We start from the raw sequence: 18,801 nt of genomic DNA on the forward strand, positions 1-18,801 counted from the left end.
ATGTAATGTTCCTCTTAGATCAAATTAGAAACAGGTGCACTTTTGCATAAGGAAATTAAGTTGCAGACAATACGAAGATTTGCGAAAATGCAGGCACGGATGATGAAAATAAGTAGCCCTTTTATTTGTAATTATTGAGGCAATCTGTTCGCAAAGTGTACATGTTAATGGTCTGACAGATCTGTGGACTCCAGCAGGCTGCCGTGAACAACTCAGAGCCGTTCTGAAAGTAACAGATTTTTTTTTCTTAGAAAATATATGTACATTCTCTTCTCCCTCTCCTGGCACTATTTACAAGGCATGAAATGCCATAAATAGGAATTCCGTGGATACACAAGTCCCCTCCCTAGAGTACAAACTTGATCTGGGCAGAAGACACATTCTGACAGTTTAACTCTTCCTTCGATAGCCCAGCTGCCTGCAAGGCGGCCGGGAGGGGGCAGGTGGTCCCGAGGGTGCCGGTCAGGGGCTGGGGTCGTCGACGCGCCTCCGGCAGTAGGGGCAGCAGGTGTGCTGAAGCACCAGCAGCTCGTAGTCCTCTGAGTGGAACATCTGGGGAGAGATGGCCGTGACCCCAGGCCGCAGCTCTGGGCGCTCAGCAGCCCCAAGCCTGGTGGGGGCCACTGACCTTCCAAGGGCAGGTGGCTTGGCAGTGAGTCGGGGCTAGAGACACCACATCCAGGCCACCTTTGTCTGAGGACTGGGAGGGAGGGGGAGAAGGTCTGAGGCCCCTTTTTTTCCTAAATGAAGTTCAAAGGTGCATCACATTTGCCCAGCCCTCCTGGTTTAAGGGCAGGTACAGAGAGCACAGGGTCAGAGGCAAGTCCACTCCAGACAGCCCATGGAATGCACGTGAGAGTGGGGAGGGCCTAAGGATGGCCGAGTCTCTCTCCCAACTCGGAGCCCTGGCCTTGGCCTTGGCCGCTGAGGGACACCTGTGCTCCTCCCAGATGCCTGGCCTCCCTAAGGGGACATCTGGGAAATGGAAAAGCAGTGGAGACGAGAAACTGGGAACCACACGTGAGCTGCAGGCAGCAGGCAAGGTACCTGGAAGCAGGAGGGGCACATGGTGATGGAGGCATCGGGCAGGAGGGAGCGGAAGTACTGCCACCGCAGGGGCGGGGGCCAGCGCTTGACGAGCACGTCCCGCCGGCTCATGGAGCGCAGCACCGAGCGGTTCACCACCACGGGCACAAACTCCAAGCCACCTTGCTGTAGGGCAGGCAGGGAGAGGGGCATCAGGGCCCTCACTCAGCCACGGGGACATGTTTACGTGGGTTATGATCCCACAGAGGACCCCAGACACTTCCCCCACCGGGTCCCTCAGTAGAACCTGGCCAGGCCACCTCTGTGAAGGCACCTCCTCTCCCCTGAGTGGCCCCGACAGGGCGTGTGTGCAGGAAAGGGACCCAAGACCGCCCTCCCAGCAGGCCTCAATGGGCCTCAGCAGCCCGTCACTCAGAGGGGTGCCCTCACCTCGAAGCTCAGCTTGGCTGTGAAGGGGTCGTCGTCTCCCAAGGAATCCAGGGTCTCGTCCAGCCTCAGAGTCTGGGAAGCTGCAGGAGCTGGTCAAGGACGGGACCTGAGGCCGAGGGACAGGCCCCCCCCCCTCCACCCGATGCGTTGAGACCCACGGGAGCTCCCTCCAGGCCTTGCATGGCACTCTCCCTACCAGCCATGGGGAAGCGCGGCAAGGTCTGTGGAGTGGCTTTCCAGATGGAGGGACAGAGGGGATGCGGGCTGGGGAGGAGACGCCACGGTCACACGAGGCCGGGGCCATGCCCAGAGCACAGGTGGGGAAGGAGGAGACAAGGGGCTCTGATGGGCCTCTGCTGCTCCCTCAGACCAGGCACGGCTCACAGACCAGCAAGAAGTGCCGTGTGAGCGGAGGCCTGTGGGCCTGCTGGTGTGGGAGCAGCAACGATGGGCCTGGCTGGAAACCACGGCCGGCAAACCCACCGGCTCCTGGAGAAACACTCTGCAGCTGCTGGGTGGTCTGCAGGCACTTGAGGTGGCCTCGCAGATCCTGTTTCAGGGAGAAGGCGGAGAGCGCCTAGCAGATCCCAGGGAGCCGCCCCCTCTGCCACGCTGGCTGGGGCTCCGATGAGGAAGGGCCCCCGGGGAAGGGAGGCTGCTGGTGCTGAGTCAGGTGCGGGACGTGGCCCCGCACAGCAGCTACAACCCAGCCTAAGCATCTGACGTTGAGTGTGCAGAGAGGGCGGGCGTGCGTGCAGACACGGTTCCCGTCTCCGTCCTTCAGTAAACAACTGCCTGGGTGTCCCTCAGTCCTGTTCCTCCAAACGTGGTCCACAGACCAGCGGCATCGGCATCGTCTGAAAGCTTATAGAAACACCGGCTCCCAGCCCGCTGAGACCTGCCCACCCAGCTGCTGTGTGCTCACAAGGCCCAACATGTGCACGCCGCGGCTCGGCTGGGACCATGACTGCGGTCCTGGCCACAGGGACACCTGACGTGTGGCCTGTGGCCCAAGCTGTTCCAGGGAGGGCGTGCTGACACGCTGGGAGGAGCGCCGGGGGTCGCAGGGCTGATGGGATGCAGGGTGGGTACTGCTGGTGGGGACGGGGCAGATGCGGCCTAAGAATGAAGCTACCAGAGGACAGCAGGCCCCAGAGGACAAGAGACAGGCTCCCGTCAGCGCTGAGTGAGCATCTGGGTGAGGCTGAGCACCCGTCCACGCTAGGTTTCTCTACACCCTTTTGTTGGCTTGGCCTGTCCAAGTTGTGTTTCTGTCCCTTGTCTGTAAAAGTGACCTGACCAGAAGAGCTGGGCCACTGATACAGGCGTCATATGCCATGCTGGCTGCTCATCAGCCCCACACAGCCAGAAGCAGGGGAGCGCCCTTCAGGAGCCAGGGTGGGTGGGAGGCCCTCCTGGGTGCAAGGCCAAGGCGGCATCTCCAGTTCCACGTGCCACTTCTGGCCTGCGGGCACGTGCTGTCCCCTCCTGCACCTCTGCACCCTGGCCAGCGCTCTGCCCATTTCTGGCCCTGTGCCTTCTCCCACATGGTCCTCACCATCACACAGCGTGGCCTGCCCTGCCCTGCCCTGCCCTGGCCTTACCCCCCAAGGCCCCTGCCATCTGGCGTGCTCCCAGGCCGACACTCAGCCGACACACACAGGGTCTGGCCGGCACCCAGGATACTGTTGCTCGCGATCTCTTGCCATTTATTCTCACGCTTGTGTCTTGGCGCCTCCAGGTCAATTAGGGAGACGGCTTCTTCATCAGTGATCCCCGCCTCCAGGTAGAATTCAACCAGGTGCAGCACCTCTGCAGGGACAGGCACAGGGAGGGGGAGGGGCTGGGGCTGGAATGCTCTCACCAAGCAGCGTGGGGGGTGGAAGGGTCCCAGAGCTCCTTCCCCACCCAGCACAGGCCTCTCTGAAAGCTGGCAGGTGCAGCACTGCCGCCTGACACATCTGGGGGAAGCAGGCACGTGTGCGTGTACGTGTGTGTGCGTGCAGGCATGCGTGTGTACGCAAGGGTGAGCACCGGGGACCTTTACCCCTGCTCTGTCCCCCTAGGAGCCGGAGGGACTCCTCTCCGAGGGAAGAAGAGAGGCGTCTCTCTGCCCAGCTACTGGGAAGGGGCTTCTGACCCTTGTCAACGTGGAAAGAGCTGGGGCTTGAGAGCCACGTCAGCCTCGCAGACGGAGTGCCTGACTAGTGGCGCCTCTTCCCAGGCATTTTCATCAGGCAGCGCCGCACACCGCGCTCCGAGGGGTGGGTGCTTCAGGCCTGGGCAGCACTGGGGTCCTGCCTCTGGGAACCCGGAATGACTGTGCGTGTCAGGCGGGGTGAGGGTCTCACAGTCCCCAATTTACAAAGGAGGAGACAGGTGCCCCACCCACACGCCGGCCGCCCCAACCGCACACGACTCACCGTAGGAAGAGGCTGAGAAGACGAAGGGCTGGCGGCAATTGATGCAAACGTTGCCCAGGTTGTTTAGCAGCGGGTTGTTGGTGGAGCAGCGGTAGCACAAGGGCACCAGCTCCTACAAAACGCCAGCAGCACAGCGGCCCGAGGGCCCAGCAGGGGTGGGGTGGGGTCCAGCCCCGTCTCCTCCCCTGGCTTCAGCTCCCTGGGGCCTGGCGGCCGAGAGGAAAGGCCACCTGGGTAGGTGGGCAGGGGGCACTGGAGAGGGCACAGCGCACAGGCTCTGCGCCATGGCAGAGCAGCATAAGGGCCTACAGGGACCACAGCGGCCCCGGACACCCCCTTCCCAGGCAGGGCTCAGCAGCGCGGTTCTCCGGGCGGGAACGACAACCACCACGGCCCCGTTTACCAGTCCCCGTGCTCCCTGGACTGCGCTGAGCGCATCCCCCACGCCAGCTCACTTCTCCTCACAGCCTCGCGCGGGAAAGCTACTACGCGCGTCCCCATTCCACAGAGCTGGAAACCGAGGAAATGGGGGAGCTGGGATTTGAACCTAGATCTGTCTGATGCCAAGTCTCCGCTCTGAGCTTGAAGGAGGGGACTGTGAAAGAGACACCGGCTGGTTGGGTTGGAGGAAGGCAGGCCGGGGCACAGACTGAGCTGCAGACACTCGGAGTAGATTTGCTGGCGAGTGACAAGCCAGTTCCAGAAGGGGTGGGCTCGGGGAGGGGCTCCTAGGACGAGGTGAAGGCAGGGCCAACCTGGGCACTGGGGCGGAGCAGACCTGGAGCCTCGGGAGAGCTAGGAAGCAAGGGAGGGCAGGGCTGTGGGGCTCGGGGGGCTGGGGGCTGCGGCAGAGAAGAGAGGAGACAGAGAGGGAAGAGGGGAGAGAGTTGGCAAGCCAGGGCTTGGGCGGCGGTGGGTGGGGGTGCAAAGCCCCAGGAGCACGGCAGCCATCTACAAATGAACCCAGGTCGCACCAGGAGGTGTCAGGAGAAGCCTCCTGCCCGAGGGGGCCGCGTCCTCACCTCGCTGTCATGGAAGGGCTTGGAGCGGATGGTCAGGCTGCCCAGCTCGATGGACTTCTGGAACCTGGCGGGGGTCTGCAGGCCCTGCAGCTTGTCGTAGGCGTGCCGGGCCAGCTTGTAGGCACCCAGTGCTTTGCTCTGTTTGGCTAGAGTGAAGAGCGTGTTCCTGCCGAAGACGATGTTAAGGACAGTAGAGGCCACTCCAGGCCCGAGAGCTGGCACTGCCCACCTCTGGAGCGAGCCCCGTGCTGGAACGCAGCTCGTGCTGGTGCCAGGAGAGCACGGGAAGGAGTCTGAGCACTGCCTCGCTCATTCGTGGGATGTCAGTATATTTCTCGGATATCAAGGCCCAGAGATTTTTCCAGAGATAGAGACTGCGTAGTTTCCATTAATATTTTAATCTTGCTTGGGGTTTCTGGGCCCGCTAATGGCTCATTCTGTACCCTGCCTAGGCCAAAACGGCTCTCTCCGCCTCACCTAGCCTGCCAGCCAGGCCCTAGGATGCCTGGCACCAAGTGCCCCCCTGCTCCAGCCCCGCCAAGGGAGCCTGGTCCCAGACCGCCTGGAGGCCGGTCCCCGGTGCAGACACTCCTCTGCCTGCACTTCACCAAGGCCATGGCGAGCTCTGAGCCCGGCCTCCCTTGCCCCGAGGACCTCCTTGGAACTCCTAGTCTTTGTGCTCCATCTCAGGTCACCTCAAAGGCCGGCTGTGCCCAGGCCTGGCCTGCCCTTCCTCCCCTCCCCCCACCTGTGAATGCCCTTCCCCACTTCTCCCTAACAAGCCTCAGCTAAACGAGGCCGAGGCCCAAGCCTCCTCCCCACTCTCCTTCCCCGATGCTCCTGTTCCCCACAACCCCAGCGTGGCCCCGCCCAACCCAGCAGTCACATGGAGGCGAGTCTCCTTGTCTGTGTCTCCACTGTGCCTGCTCAGAGTCAGGGACTGTGTCGGGAGCTGTTTCCACATCCCCAGTGGACAGCAAGGGTGACGCTCAGGGCAAGGGTCCAGTCAAACTCTGCTGACTTGAACAGAACTTGCAGCAAAGGCCGGGTGTAGGTCCCGAGAGCCCCTTGGTCTGCGGCAGCTTCCCCTGAAATGTAAATGATGGGCCTGAAACCCTTTAGAGAAGCTAGTTCTCACCTCTGAACCCTCTCCTGGGAGGGTTTTTCACTCACGGAAAGAAGGCAGGGCTGGGTGGGGCTGGGAAGGGGCTTAGAGATAGTGATGTTTAGAAGAGGACATGGGTTTACTACAACTTTTATCACTTTGAGGACCTTCAGGATTTGGGGTCATTTCCTGGTCGTTTCTGGCAGCACAGGCCCTCAGGCCCCTCCTCAGCTCATGGCCCCTCCGTGGCCCTTACCAGACGGAGGAGAGGCTGGCTCACAGGGAGGCCCTCAGGCCACTGGCCCTCCAGCCCGGCTCCCACGCAGGGGGCCTTCAGCTCCTCCCTCCCCCCACCTCACTTCCCTCCAAACCCTTCCAGGCACTGGATGCTCCCCTGGAACATCTACCCCACGTCTTCCCTGGTTACCTCAGCCTACAGGGTGGCTGTCACCTCCTCTAGGCAGCCTTTGCCAACCTTGGCCCCAGCCTCAGCTGCATTCCACCCTCGGACACAGCACACGCCCCACTGAACCAGGCCTGACACTCGTCACCTCCCCCATTTGATGGCAGTTTGTCGCCTACTGCCTGGCCCGGCGCCCAGGATGCAGCAGGCGCTCCGTCCACCTGGGCTGAATAAACGCTCCCCCCCCACCCCCCAGGGAAGTGCCCAAGATTCCAAGCCCGAAGGCCTGGCGTTTCCTTCATTTCAGTCACACCCTCATCTGTGGGTTCTGGGAGGGCCTGGACAGTGTGTTGGCCAGAGGCCTGCTGCTGGGCCCAGCCCAGAGAGCCCTGAAAACTAATCCTCCCTTGGCGCTCCCTCTTTCTCCCTGGCTGAGCCTCTCGTCCAGCCGAACAGCAGCCGCAGGGCGAGCTCTCTCCCCTCCCCGAGGCAGCTGGAGAGAGGGAAACTTCTGCCAGCAAAGTGCTCTGGCCATGAGACAAAAGGGGCGGGACAGAGGGTGGGGTGAGAGAAAGGATACACTTTAGAGATGCCCAGGGGAGTGTCCTTGGTCAGGCTGTGCAGCAGGAACCTGGAGATGTTGAAGAGCGTTTCGGGAAGGTGGAAACTGAACGGCTCCTCCTGCCGTGAGGAAAGCAAACAGGATTGAATTTCTCAGCCGAGCTGCTGCTGGGCCGGGCAAGAGGCAGACACCAGTAACTCTGAGCGACTTCAACAGAACAGCAGACCCACCCAGTGGGCACCTACTGTGTGCCGGGCGCCTGCAGCCACTGCCCCGGGTGGTCCCCAACCCAACCCTGTGAGGGAAGCATTGTCATCCTCACCGCGCTGACGAGAAAACCGAGGCCCCGAGAGGTGATCGGCCCAAGTCACCAGCTAGAAAGGAGTGGAGCTGGGATTCAAACCCAGGTCTGATCCCAAAGCCCAACACTGTCTTTCTCCCAAGCTCACTGCCTCTGGGGTCAGTAATGATTCCATTTCCCTGAGCTCAAGTTGTCTCCAAGTAGCTCTAAAAGAGGAGACCTTTATGCGATTTAAGACACGACCTCCATATAAGCACGTCTTTAAACAGAGGCAATTAACCCTTTGTAGCATGAAATCGCAGGCTTCTTCTCTGCTGTCCAGCAGCAGCCTGACTGTGCGACGCCCACAGATGGGCCGGGCGCTGGGGCTCCCGGCTGCATCCCTCTGCCCCCAGCGCCTGGCACAGGCCCTGACAGACAGGCACTCAAGACACGTGAGTTGAATGAGCAGGTCTTCTGCACCTAGAGGCTGCCAGAAGCTTAACACAGTAGAGCAGAGGGAATTTTCTATCAGGAGGAGTCTATAAAAGATGAAGAAAACCCTGTTTTGAAGGAATCCGGCACGCTGCTTTAGATGACAAGATGAAAGCTGGCCAGCTACCCCCCCCCACCCCCGCCTGCCACAGTGAGCACTTACTGGTAATAAACTGACATTTCCTGAAGGGTCTTGCTAGGACACAGTCATCACTGAGCCACCAGGACTTAGGCCCTAATTGGTCTCAGTTTGTGAGGACTCACTTTACATTACTTCTTTGGTCCAGAGCCCAGCATTCTCTCTTTAGTTCTCACTTAGATTTCTATAGCCTCTGTTAGTTCCAAGAACCCAAGAAAACCTGAGAGTGCATCCTTTTCTGGGTGAGAGCCAGGGAGAAGCCTGCCTCTGGTTATACTGCACTAGATGTGGAAGCTCAGAAATGTCCCAGAAAGAGGAGAGTGTGTGTTGGGGGTGTTCCTCGGGATTCGCACCTCTCCTCCGGGAAGGACGCCATTATCTCAGGAAAGGTCTGATGCTTCCCCTTCCAGCCTGCTCTGAATGAGAGCTGCTCTGCCGGGCCCTGATGCCAAACCCTGAGACACCACACCCACCTCCAGGCCTTTGCTCACGCTGTGACCTCTGCCAGGAATGCCCTTCCTCCTCCTCCTCCTCCTCTTCACTTGCCCCATTCTTACTAATCTCCCACCTCTTGGCTTGGGGGCCACCTCTTCGAGGAAGTCTTCTAAGCGCCTCCTTTGCGGGAACTGCACTGCAGTCGCCTGTTACTAGACTATGAGCTCCTGGGGGGCAGGGACAACGTCTCCTTCAGCACTGTGCCCGAGGTCTTGGCACAGGGCGTGTCACACAGCGGGCATTTGTTGAATGAAGGAAGGGCCCAGTGAAGAAGCCTGAGCTGGGATGAAGAGCCAGGCCCTGCAGTGGGTGTGAAGCTGCCACAACAAGCTCACAGCTGCATCAGGTCCTGGGGCAGAGCTCAGCTGTTCCAGAGAGGAGACCCCTAGGCCCCTGCCTCCAGGGGCCAAGGGCGATGAAGAGCAGGGAGAGACGGAGCTGGGTCCCAAAGCGGCTCAGGCAAATCGAGACCGGGCTGGGCCCTGACTTCCACCCTGAGTTTGGGGTCTTTAATTTGGAGGGCTTCTTTCCACGTAAGCACCTGATAGAGATAAGGGGCCCCAAAAAGACTGTAGGGAAGGTGAGGTCCCTCGAGACCACTGGGCCTGGTGCGGGGAAGAGGTGAGATGCAGGGCTAATGGCCTAGGCAGGGAACCTCCACTCCCCACAAGAGTCATTCTTGCCAGACTTCCCCCAGAGGCAGAGAATGTGCCAGGAGCTCAGCACAAATGAGGGGAAAGAGGCACCAAGGGTGGAAGGCAGGGCCTTTGAGACACCCAAAGGCAACTGCTCAGCCTGCGGGGAGTAGGCCGATGGAAAACTGGTTTGAGGCCTCCGCACGGGGCAGTGGGAAGAGCTGACACTCGTGCAGGGTCACTCTTCCAAGTGCTTCCCAATATTAACTCACTGAATCCTCACAACAACCCCATCAAGTAGGTACTGTTATTATCCTCCTTTTACAAAGAAGGAAGCTGAAGCACAGAGGAAAGTAAACGACTTGCCCAAGGTCACACAGTGGAGCTGGGGCGTGAGGCCAGGGGTCTGCCTTCTCTAAATTAGCAGGGTGGGGGGCTAAGAGCACAGGCTCAAAGTCAGCCTGCCTGGGTTCAAGTCCTGGCTCTGCTACTTACTAGCTGTAGGATCTCTCTGTCCAGCACCTCCGTTTCTTCATCTGTAAGATGGGGATGACAGCACTTATCTCACTGCATGGTTGAAAGGCTGACACAATAAAGCCCTCAGCACATTGCCTGGTATGTGGCAAATGCTCAATAAAGGTCGTCTATTGATGTTACCCTCTGGCTTATTAGCACAGGATAAGCTCACATTGTTGAGTGATCGAAGGTACACAAAATAGAGAAGCTGATAACAATCTTTCACCTGTTCCCTACTGTCAGGAGGCAGATTTAAAATGGCTTAATCAGAAGGATCCAGGAGTAACTAAAAAGAACTATTTGGGTCTCTGGAGATGAAGCCAACACTCTTCTTTATAGAGAAGGAAACTGAGGGTCAGAGAGGGGAAGTAAATTGCTCAAGGTCACATAGCAGGTCAGTGGCAGGGCCAGGAAAGAGACCTCAGGCCTTTGGTTAGAGCTAGACCTTCACCCATCTAGAAGAGAGGGCCCCAGGCAACGTCCCCCACTGACCACTTAGAGAGACAGCACTTTGAGTGGCTAATCCAGAGTCTGCCTGAGTCATCCAAACCTGAAGCGAGCAACCAGAAAGGCCCACTCCAGCTCTGGCTTGCTAATTCTGAAGCCCACATGCTGCACCTCAAACAAGTAACCAATGAAGGAAAATCAAAGTTCCAAACTGTCTCCCAGGAGGAAACCAGGATTTCTCAGCAGGTCATCACGCCTTGGGTTTACTCTCCATCCAGAGGTGTGCTGCTCTGTTAAGACGTGCCCAGGGCTCCCAGCTCAGCTGGCAGTGCCCCCGCTAGGACTCATCTCCCGGCCACCTTACCGTGTACCGCTGAATGGCGTGGTAGCCATGGTACAGCTCAGCCAAGTGCTGGAAGTGGTGGAACTTGCCGAGCATCACGTCCTTCTGGGCAGGGTCTGCAGGGCGTAGCGGGAAGGGAGCAGGGCAGGAGGGAGAGGGCGTGTCAGACTGTGCAGGTTCTCCCCCGACACCAGACCTGAGCCAGGGAGATGGGAAAGGCGCTCTGCGCAGGAGCTGCGCTATCCCGAGGCAGCTAACATCTCGGCTGGGCAGAGCACACAGCAGGACTTCTCTCAGGGTCATTCCCTGGGGGAGGGCCAGCTGTGCGAGAGGGCGATCACTGGCATCCAGAAAAGCCAGAGCCACCTGGCAGGGAGGGTGGACAGACGTCAAGTTCATTCACGCTCACCTCATGGCTCTTCCCTCTGTGTCTTTCCGTATCAAATCACAAACCACTGGCCAAAACAAAAAATGCCACCTTACGATAGAGCTTGACAGTTTTCAAACTATAACCATGGTTCTGGGCGGCTCACAGCAGCCCTTATGAAGGAAGCGGGGCGGGATGACCCCCACGCTACAGAGGGGGCTGCAGTGCTGAGGAAGGACTTGTTACGAGTCGCCTAGCTGCTCCAACGCCAGTGTCTTTCCCACTCCGGCAGGCTGGCCTCGGCCCAGTGGAGAGCATCTCCCTGCCCCGTCTGCTTCCAGAACTCCCTCAATGCATCACGGGAAGTCTTGTGAAAGAAAGCAACATCGAAACTATCTTCCTGCCTGGGATGAGCGAGAATCTGGAGTGTGTTATTGTAAAGTGATCTCTTTTTCACCTTTTCATTTAACTCAACGTTTTGAAACCACTGCTCAGCCAGGTCCAGTTATGGGTTCCCAGGTAGCAGGGAAAAGATATGTTCTGAATTAGCAACACAGGGCAAAGCCCAGGGCTTTAATTAAAACCTCCCAGCTCTTCCGATGCTTATCTTGGTGCCAGAGTGGGGCCGGGAAAACAAGCATCCCTGCTGATGTTTACTTACCTTGAGCTATATCGAGGCACTGCATGGACAGCATCCAGTAATAATAGGCAGCGTCATTAAATCTGCTCTCGACCACGGCATTGTGTGTGAGCTGCTCCAGCACCCTGACTGCTTCCCCCTGCCGCCCGGCCTTGTGGAACGCTGCAGGGGCACAAAAGCACACACCATGCGGGGAGTTGGGTGGAATTCTGCAGGGCTTGCAAGGGGCTGGGGCTGCTGCAGAGGTAGGACCCTCGTTGGAGCACCTGCAGCGCCGTGCTGCTGGGATGCACCTCTCAGGCCGGAGGCTATAAATAACCAAGGCTACATCCTGAAAACAAAGTACAGAGAGATATACTCCTTTTTGGCTGGGAAAAGGCAACCCGCTTTGGAAAGGCACGGCAGACAGAGAAAGCTGAGGGGCCAAACTGCAGGGCAAAGTCCGAGGACAGAAGCACTGCTCACCGTCAGTGAGGTTCTGCCCCCTGCCCTGTTCCAGGACAAAGCCTAGTGACTCCCCAGGTGACACGAACAGGACCTGGCACTCTAACGGGCTCGGTGGTTTTACAGAGTGCTTTTGCTGATGATTCCCTCACAACGGAATCTGTGAATCTGTTGGATCGTGACAACAGACCTAGGAAGACGTTTTCGAATGGGCTCGCGAGGTGGAGGCAAAGGGGCACACCCAAGGTCACAGAACCGAGCCGACTCAAGCGCGTGGTCGGTCTCCAACTGAGTGCTTTTTGATGACAACCTTGGAAAATCTGGCTTGGTTCTAGCAACCAAACATTTGTGAAAACAAGCAAAAATTTCTCAATCGTCCTCACATCCACTTAACAGAAATTTCTTGAGTCCCTACTGTGTGGTCAGACCCTCGGGATGTTGGGGGCGGCTGGGGAAGCACTCCTAGCTGTGACACTTGCCCACACGTGGGTGCTCAGATGATCCAAATCCTCTGCTTTAGGGAAGGAAGAGGTCTGGCCTTTGTTCCATTCTCATCTCCAATCTCTTGTCTGAGCACCAAGTTACTATGGCGATGGATTCTTGGAAGGACAGACCAGACAGATGGATAGGTTGATGTGTTTTGCCCAAACATGCACATACTTCAGCAACTGGGTGCTCTGGAAATGCTGAAGCAATGGAGAACGTGCTCCTTCAACGGGGCCTTTCAGCTGAGGCGCTTCCACAGGGAGCCACTCCGAAATGTGTCCGGAGGTGGCAACTGTTCCCACAGAGAAGTGCAAATGGGATGCTATAGAACACGACACATCCAACTTCAATTAGAGTACTTCCTAGAGAGGCAGTAAACCCCAGTTGGGAGAATCAGGCTCCCCAGTCTGACAGATCCTGGTCCAATTCTGGCTCTGCCACTCTGTGGCTTTGGGACTTTGCAGGGCACAGTTAGCCTCTGCGTCTCTGCAAGGTTATGTGGTTAAGTGCCCAGTCAGTGCCTGACACACAGAAGGCCATCACGTTTAAAAATTATTATTACCACTTTAAGCTCTAGACTTCCTCTCGCTCCTGTGCCCAGCTGTTTTACCACTGGGTATGCTGAGGAGCAGAGGACACCCCATTTCCCTGAGCCAGAAACAGAACCCAAGTTTCTCTTCCGGGTGAGGAAAGTGGCAGGTGGGAGGGACCATGCTGGCCATTCTGCGGCCACTCTCATTCCGTCCTCCCCCACCCTGCCTCAAATTCCCTCTCTGCCACCTCCTTGCTGTGGGACTTCAGACAAATCCCTTTACCTCTTCCAACCTCAGTTTTCTCACCTACAAAACGGTACCTACATCACAGGGCTGCTGTGAGGAATAAACAGGAAGATACACTGGAGCTCACGGTGTTTCGCTCAGAGAGGAGACAGGACCTGCTGAAGGTCCCGAGGCATGTGAGTGGTGGGCCCGGGTGCATCCCACGCAGGGCCCGTGTTCTTCCCACGGCTCCATGGCCTTTCAGCACCAAGCACATCACACCCGCCGGAGGAAGTTGTCTACCTTGGGGCCCACGGCAGGAAGGCTGGGCAGCCTTCCTGACGTGTGTGTCTTGGCAGTGCTTTCTCCTGCCCCTTCTGCAAGGTGCCAGTCTATGTGGCCTACCTTTCTGGGCTTCCTCAAAACGATCGCTCTCTGCTAGCCACTGAGCGTAGGGCACGTAGATGTCATCCTTAAACTCGGGATGCTTCTCACCCAAGGCGAAGGCCTAGAGGAAGGAGCAAATGGCTTCTTAATAAAGCAGCCCCCGCAGCCCCCATGAAAACACGGCGCTTGGCTGAATCCATCAGGGATGTCATATTTTGCCAGCCTGACAACTTGGAGGAGGAGAGTGCCTCCCCCCCTCACCACCCCCAGAAACGCAAAAACAAATCAGCTCTTTGAAAACAAAAGGCAATTAACAGCAATATGCAAGCAACTGGATTCAGTAACAACACAGTCTGTTTCTGGACCACAGAAGCAGCACAGAATCGGAAACATTTTATTTTGAGGCTTTGCGTGGGCTCCTGTAGCTCTGCAAACAGATTTCTTTTAATTGCAGGAGACACCTAAGGAAACAGAATTGACATTATCATCATTGCTGCTTATTAGCTGTCAAAGATGACCATGGTCGTGGTGCTGCATGGGACCCGGTGACTGCTTCATCTAAGCCCCAGAACCACCTGTCAGACCAGGAGAACCGGAAATGAGTCACGGGGGACAACAATATGTGGCAACAGGGAGAAAGTCGGCCTCATGCACAGCCAAGATGCTCTAATTTATGCTGCTTGAGAAATCTGACAAATGTATCTTGAGAAGCCATTATTGCCTCTGTCCCTGGCTCCACCTTTTCTCATCAGTGACCTTGTCACCTCACCAAAGGGAGCCACTTAGCGGGGAGACAAGAGTCAGACAGCTCTTCCCAGCAAAGGCCGTGCAGTGGCTCTGCAGACCGGACCACAGTGGGCGGGTGGGGAGGGCGAGGACCGTGCGCACAGCTCGCATCCCCTCGAGGACGCCTTTTAATCCAGGGCACAGGGAGCCAACGTGCTGGAGGGCGGGAGTCAAGCACACCAGCTGCTCCACCAGCCCCACCGCAGCCATCTTTCCCGCTGGCCTGGCTAATTCTCTTACCGACCCTCACGACAGAGGAGTCGGGAGGAGGGGGCAAGGAAGAGGAGGAGGAAGTACGGGTGGCATCTTCTGCCAAAATGCCAGCCAGCAGGTTTTAAATGTCACGCAGGTGTGCCTCCCTCTCTGCAACGCTTCAGCCCGTGGTGCTGGTAGGAGGCAGCTCGGACCCAGAGCAGGCAGTGCGGGCTGTCACGTTAACTCCCGCATCCTTGGTGTCCATCACTGGGCTGGCACACAGCCAGCAGGCCGTAAGGATTTTCTGAATGAATGAATGAACGAGCAAACAAACAGAAAGCGAGTACGGAGAGGCCCTCCAGGATACTCTGGCTCAGAGAATTCACAGGTGAGTCTCATGACTGCCAGGCCAATGTTCACGCCCACAGGGAGGGCAGCTGCTCTCCACCCAAACCCCCAAAATCCCCGTGTCCTGGGGCTCAGGGAGGGCCCCCTACGCTCACCTCATCCCAGCTCTGGGTCTCCACGTGCAGCTGAACCAAGGACTTCAGGTCACCAATCTTCAGGTAGGTCTCGGCAGCATAGCCAGGGTTATCCAGCTTCTTGAAGTAGTGGGCGCACATCAGCAGGGGCTCCCGCTCGGCCTTGTCCAGCTTACGGGCAATGTCGATGAGCCTGGAGCGGCGAGAGCGCAGGGAGGAGATGGGCTCCCGGGAAGGGAGCCCGGTGGAAGGAAGCGAGCGTCTGGGTCTTCCCAGGGCAGGCTCGGTGTTGATTTGTGCTGACGGCCCCAGGCCTCAGTATGGTGCCACGGCCCCTGGTGCTTGATGGGAGGTTATTAATTGAGTGAATACTTAATCCAGAAACGCTGCTTGGTAAAGGACACCATCTCCCCCACCTCTTGTGCCTTTCACAGGAGTTAGGAACCTATCCAGCAAGCTCTGGGGAGAGAAATCAACGTTTACTGATCACCTACGGGCATCAAGCTCAGCGCCATGAGCTTTCGCATGTGTGATCTCACTGAATCTTCACCGCCCTAAGGGTGTGGTACTGCTATTCCCATTTTACAGATGAGGAGACTAGAGGCTAGGGTGAAAGGTGAAGCAACCTGCCCAAGACTCTGCAGCCAGGAAGTGGCAGAGTGCCCTTTCCTGCACAATTTGAGGAATTCTCACAGGAAAGTAGAAGCAGAGGTGGGAGATGTCTTCTGGGACAGGACCTCTCAAGGAAGAGGCACGTGCGGCTCTGCTCTGAGCTCTGGAAGGAAGGCCTGCAGGGAATCTTGACTGTGCCTCTCCTCCTGGCCAAAGTGCTGACCAGGCTGAGGGGCCATGGGGACCACTGGTTCACCACTTTTCCCCAGTGGTAGCCAGCCCTGCCACTGCTCGTGGGCACATGAGACTGCGTGGAAAGTGCTTGTTCCCTCTGGTCAGGCCGGGGTTTTGAGTAAAACCAGCCCTCCCAAGGGAAAGGGGTTCTACCCAGCTCGCTCTTTGTGAGAAGCAGCTGTTAGCAGAGCCCTGTCTCAGAGACACGCGAGCTCAGGGAGGCCTGTCAATCTGTACTTAGAATAATAATGGCATCTAAAAATAACACTTCTCAGCAAAGAAAGGACACGTGTTTAGGGAAAGGTGGCACAGGCAACCCCTTAGCACCTCCGCCCCCGCCCCGCCCATTAACCCTAATGTCCCTGGAGGAGAAGCACCTTTTACAGCCAGGCCTGGAAGAAGGACAGAACATGCTTAATGTCTCCTTTCTGCACTAGTTAAGTATCCCCAGGGTAACCTGATTCATATAAGCTGCAAATGAAAGTGACAGGCAAAACCAGAGGATTGAGTGGGGGACCTAAAGCTGCCTGGCTCTCTCCTGTACCACACCTTTCATGAACAGAATAACTGGGGGGCAAAGTCTGCACCTCCATCTTCAAGAAATGTTATCCTTGGACAAGAGAAAGACGGGGTAGTAGGTCACCCACCCAGGTCCCTTTGTGAGGGACCACACCAACCACATGACTTAGTCATCAACCAGCCCCTCCCCCTCCCCGGTCCCGGGCCCCTGCTACCTGTTTCTAGAACAGCCAACAGCCTTCAGGGCTCAGACTGAGCCAAACTCAGGAGCCACTCCCTCACCCCTTCTCCTGTGCCAGCTGTAGCAGCCTATGTGTACATGTATGAGCACAAAGCCCGCTCTCCCTGACGGTGGGAGGAGAAAGCCCTCTGCCTGAAGGTCTGATGCTCTAAGAGTCCTAAGACCAAATCCATCCTCTGTCTGGCAGCTCCACCCCAAGCCCCCGTGCTTCTGTTCTGTGCCTTGAGTGAAATCACTGACCACCAGGCCCAGAGCTCAGAATCAGCTCTGCCGGCCCTGCCCCGACGCACCCTGCCTTGGGTCCTGTCAGTTCAGCTCCTCCACGTCTCTCTCGTTCTCTCAGCCGCCGCACTGCCCCTGGTCCACTGCACTGGCCACTTACCTGGTCCTCCTCTAGTTTTCCCTCCATCCCCCACCTGCTGCCTGAGTGGGCTTCCGAGAGCACAGCCCCGACCAGGGGTCCTCACCACCTACTGACGAACCTGAACGCCTCAGTTTGGCTGGCCCCCGAGGCCCTCCCGGTGAGGCCAGCCCCGATGCCCCTGCCGCAGCCAGCGCCCTCCACCCTCTCCTGGACCCTTCGTCTGACCGGCGCCAACTTGTCTGCTTGTGCTGTTCTTCCACCTGCACGATCTTCCCTTCCTACCATCTCTACCTCCTGAAACTCGTCAAATGCCAGTCGTGCAAAGACTACCTCTCAGGAGGAGACATCCAGGGCTCCTCCCATGAGAATTCACGTCTCCTTCCCTGACACGCTTAGGACTTTTCTTGTTCTTTTCAGCGCCTACCATCATACCCATTATGGGCACTGAGATCAGTCTGTAGCTCTGCTCCACAAATTCCCAGCTACCTGGCCTTATACGATCACTTGGTCCCTCAACCTCGGTTTCCTCATTTGAAGGTGGGCATGGAAACACCAACGCGGAGGGTGTGGGGGAGAACCGAAGGCCGGCTCGTAGGGAGGGCTCAGGGAATGGCAGCCCCGGGGCCCAGATGGCTCCCCCCTCAGTCCCCACCACCCTTTCCCCAGGGACTCGCTGAGCTTCCCAAAGGCAGCGACTGCCTCGTTCAGTCTCTGTGTCTCCCAAAAACCAAGTCACCATCACCTTCGGATCAGATACTTAGAGAAACACTAGTTTTTTCCTCGTCAGTCAAAACCAAGAGCTGACATGACATGACATGCTGCCAAATGCCTCTTGGGGCAGGGACTGAAAACCTACGTGTCAACCCAGCCGTGGTCGCCGCTGATCGCTATGGCCTTGCCGTGCTCGCCCGCCGAGATGTACATCTCCACGGCGGCTTTGGGCTCGTTGATATTTCGGGCCCAGTCGGCCTGTTTGGTGATTAGCATCTTTGTTTCTTTGGGGTCTCCAGATCCAAGGAAATCCTGAGGAAGCACAACAAACAAAAACATTCCGGATTAGAACTTCCTGCTGCCAGCATTACGTCAGGCTGCCGAAGGCTGCAGCAAGGAAGGGCCCCACTTGGCTGCAGCAGGCGGTCAGGATGCAGGCGTGAGCCTGTCCCCTAGGGGTGGACTGGGGGGCAGGCCCAAGTGTTGGGGAGGAGGGCTCGCAGGCCGCCCCACAGGTGCTCCTGCGGGTACGAGGTCAGTGTCAAGGACTATGGCCCTCAATGTTTCTTGCCCTTCCCACTAATGGACGTTTGTTCTTCAGCTAAACAACAATTTCCTGACTCTCTGGAGTACTGCGCACAACCCCGCACTGTGGGAGGTTTATGATCAGAGTACTTTGTTTCTCTCTCATATAGAGTTTGACGTATGTGTAACTATTCCTTTATAGTGACTTTACACAATTTCAAACAGTCAGACCTAAAATCTTTATTCAGAGAGTAAGGATGATACCACACGCCTCAGAGTAAGGCTGAGTATGTGGTCCCCTGAACTTAAAGGAGGCAAGATGGTTTACAGAGTTCTAGGACGGCCCCTCAGCCATCACCACACTGCAAGTATCACTGGCATCTGTTTTCTGACTCTGTTCACGTTCTGCTGCCTGAACTCAGGGCGTTGTCCCCTCAGCTTTGCCCCAGCTGTTTGCCTGGGGCCGACAAGGAGCACGAGTGGTTTTGGTTAATTACGTCTCAACAGGATAGTATCAGACCCTGTCCTGAGGTCAGGTCTGCAGGGGTGGGGACAGCAGGAGGCCGTGGGGGATCTGAGGCAGGGGGAAGGGGCTGGGAGAGAACCCACGAAGGAGGACAGGCCTGTGTTCCTTCCACCGCAGTACGGGCCTCTGAGGGGCCGTGCCTAGCTTCCCCAGGTTGGCCTTAGAATTCGCAAGAAACAGCCT

The 18,801-nt window shown here is 57.4% G+C and overlaps 1 protein-coding gene across 6 annotated transcripts in view; it reads right to left on the bottom strand.

The window, feature by feature from the left end:
* Positions 1 to 100: 100 nt before the first annotated feature.
* Positions 101 to 18,801, bottom strand: part of IFT122 (intraflagellar transport 122) — a 68,164-nt gene continuing 49,463 nt past the window's right edge. For 2 of the 6 annotated variants that reach the window (XM_057554603.1, XM_057554601.1), the window contains 12 exons: positions 17,713 to 17,879; positions 14,908 to 15,079; positions 13,442 to 13,544; positions 11,370 to 11,510; positions 10,363 to 10,457; positions 7,010 to 7,110; positions 4,922 to 5,087; positions 3,900 to 4,011; positions 3,163 to 3,288; positions 1,477 to 1,556; positions 1,048 to 1,212; positions 101 to 552 (listed from right to left, as the gene is read on the bottom strand). In XM_057554603.1, coding sequence (XP_057410586.1) covers positions 463 to 552; positions 1,048 to 1,212; positions 1,477 to 1,556; positions 3,163 to 3,288; positions 3,900 to 4,011; positions 4,922 to 5,087; positions 7,010 to 7,110; positions 10,363 to 10,457; positions 11,370 to 11,510; positions 13,442 to 13,544; positions 14,908 to 15,079; positions 17,713 to 17,879 — 1,518 coding nt within the window. In that variant the 3' untranslated portion in view covers positions 101 to 462. Of the gene's footprint in view, positions 553 to 1,047; positions 1,213 to 1,476; positions 1,557 to 3,162; positions 3,289 to 3,875; positions 4,695 to 4,921; positions 5,088 to 7,009; positions 7,111 to 10,362; positions 10,458 to 11,369; positions 11,511 to 13,441; positions 13,545 to 14,907; positions 15,080 to 17,712; positions 17,880 to 18,801 lie in introns of those variants that run through there. The other 4 variants (XM_057554602.1, XR_009009463.1, XM_007192605.2 and 1 more) reach the window with 4 other exon arrangements.

Source organism: Balaenoptera acutorostrata, chromosome 10 (genome assembly GCF_949987535.1).
Source record: "Balaenoptera acutorostrata chromosome 10, mBalAcu1.1, whole genome shotgun sequence".
NCBI lineage: Eukaryota > Metazoa > Chordata > Mammalia > Artiodactyla > Balaenopteridae > Balaenoptera > Balaenoptera acutorostrata.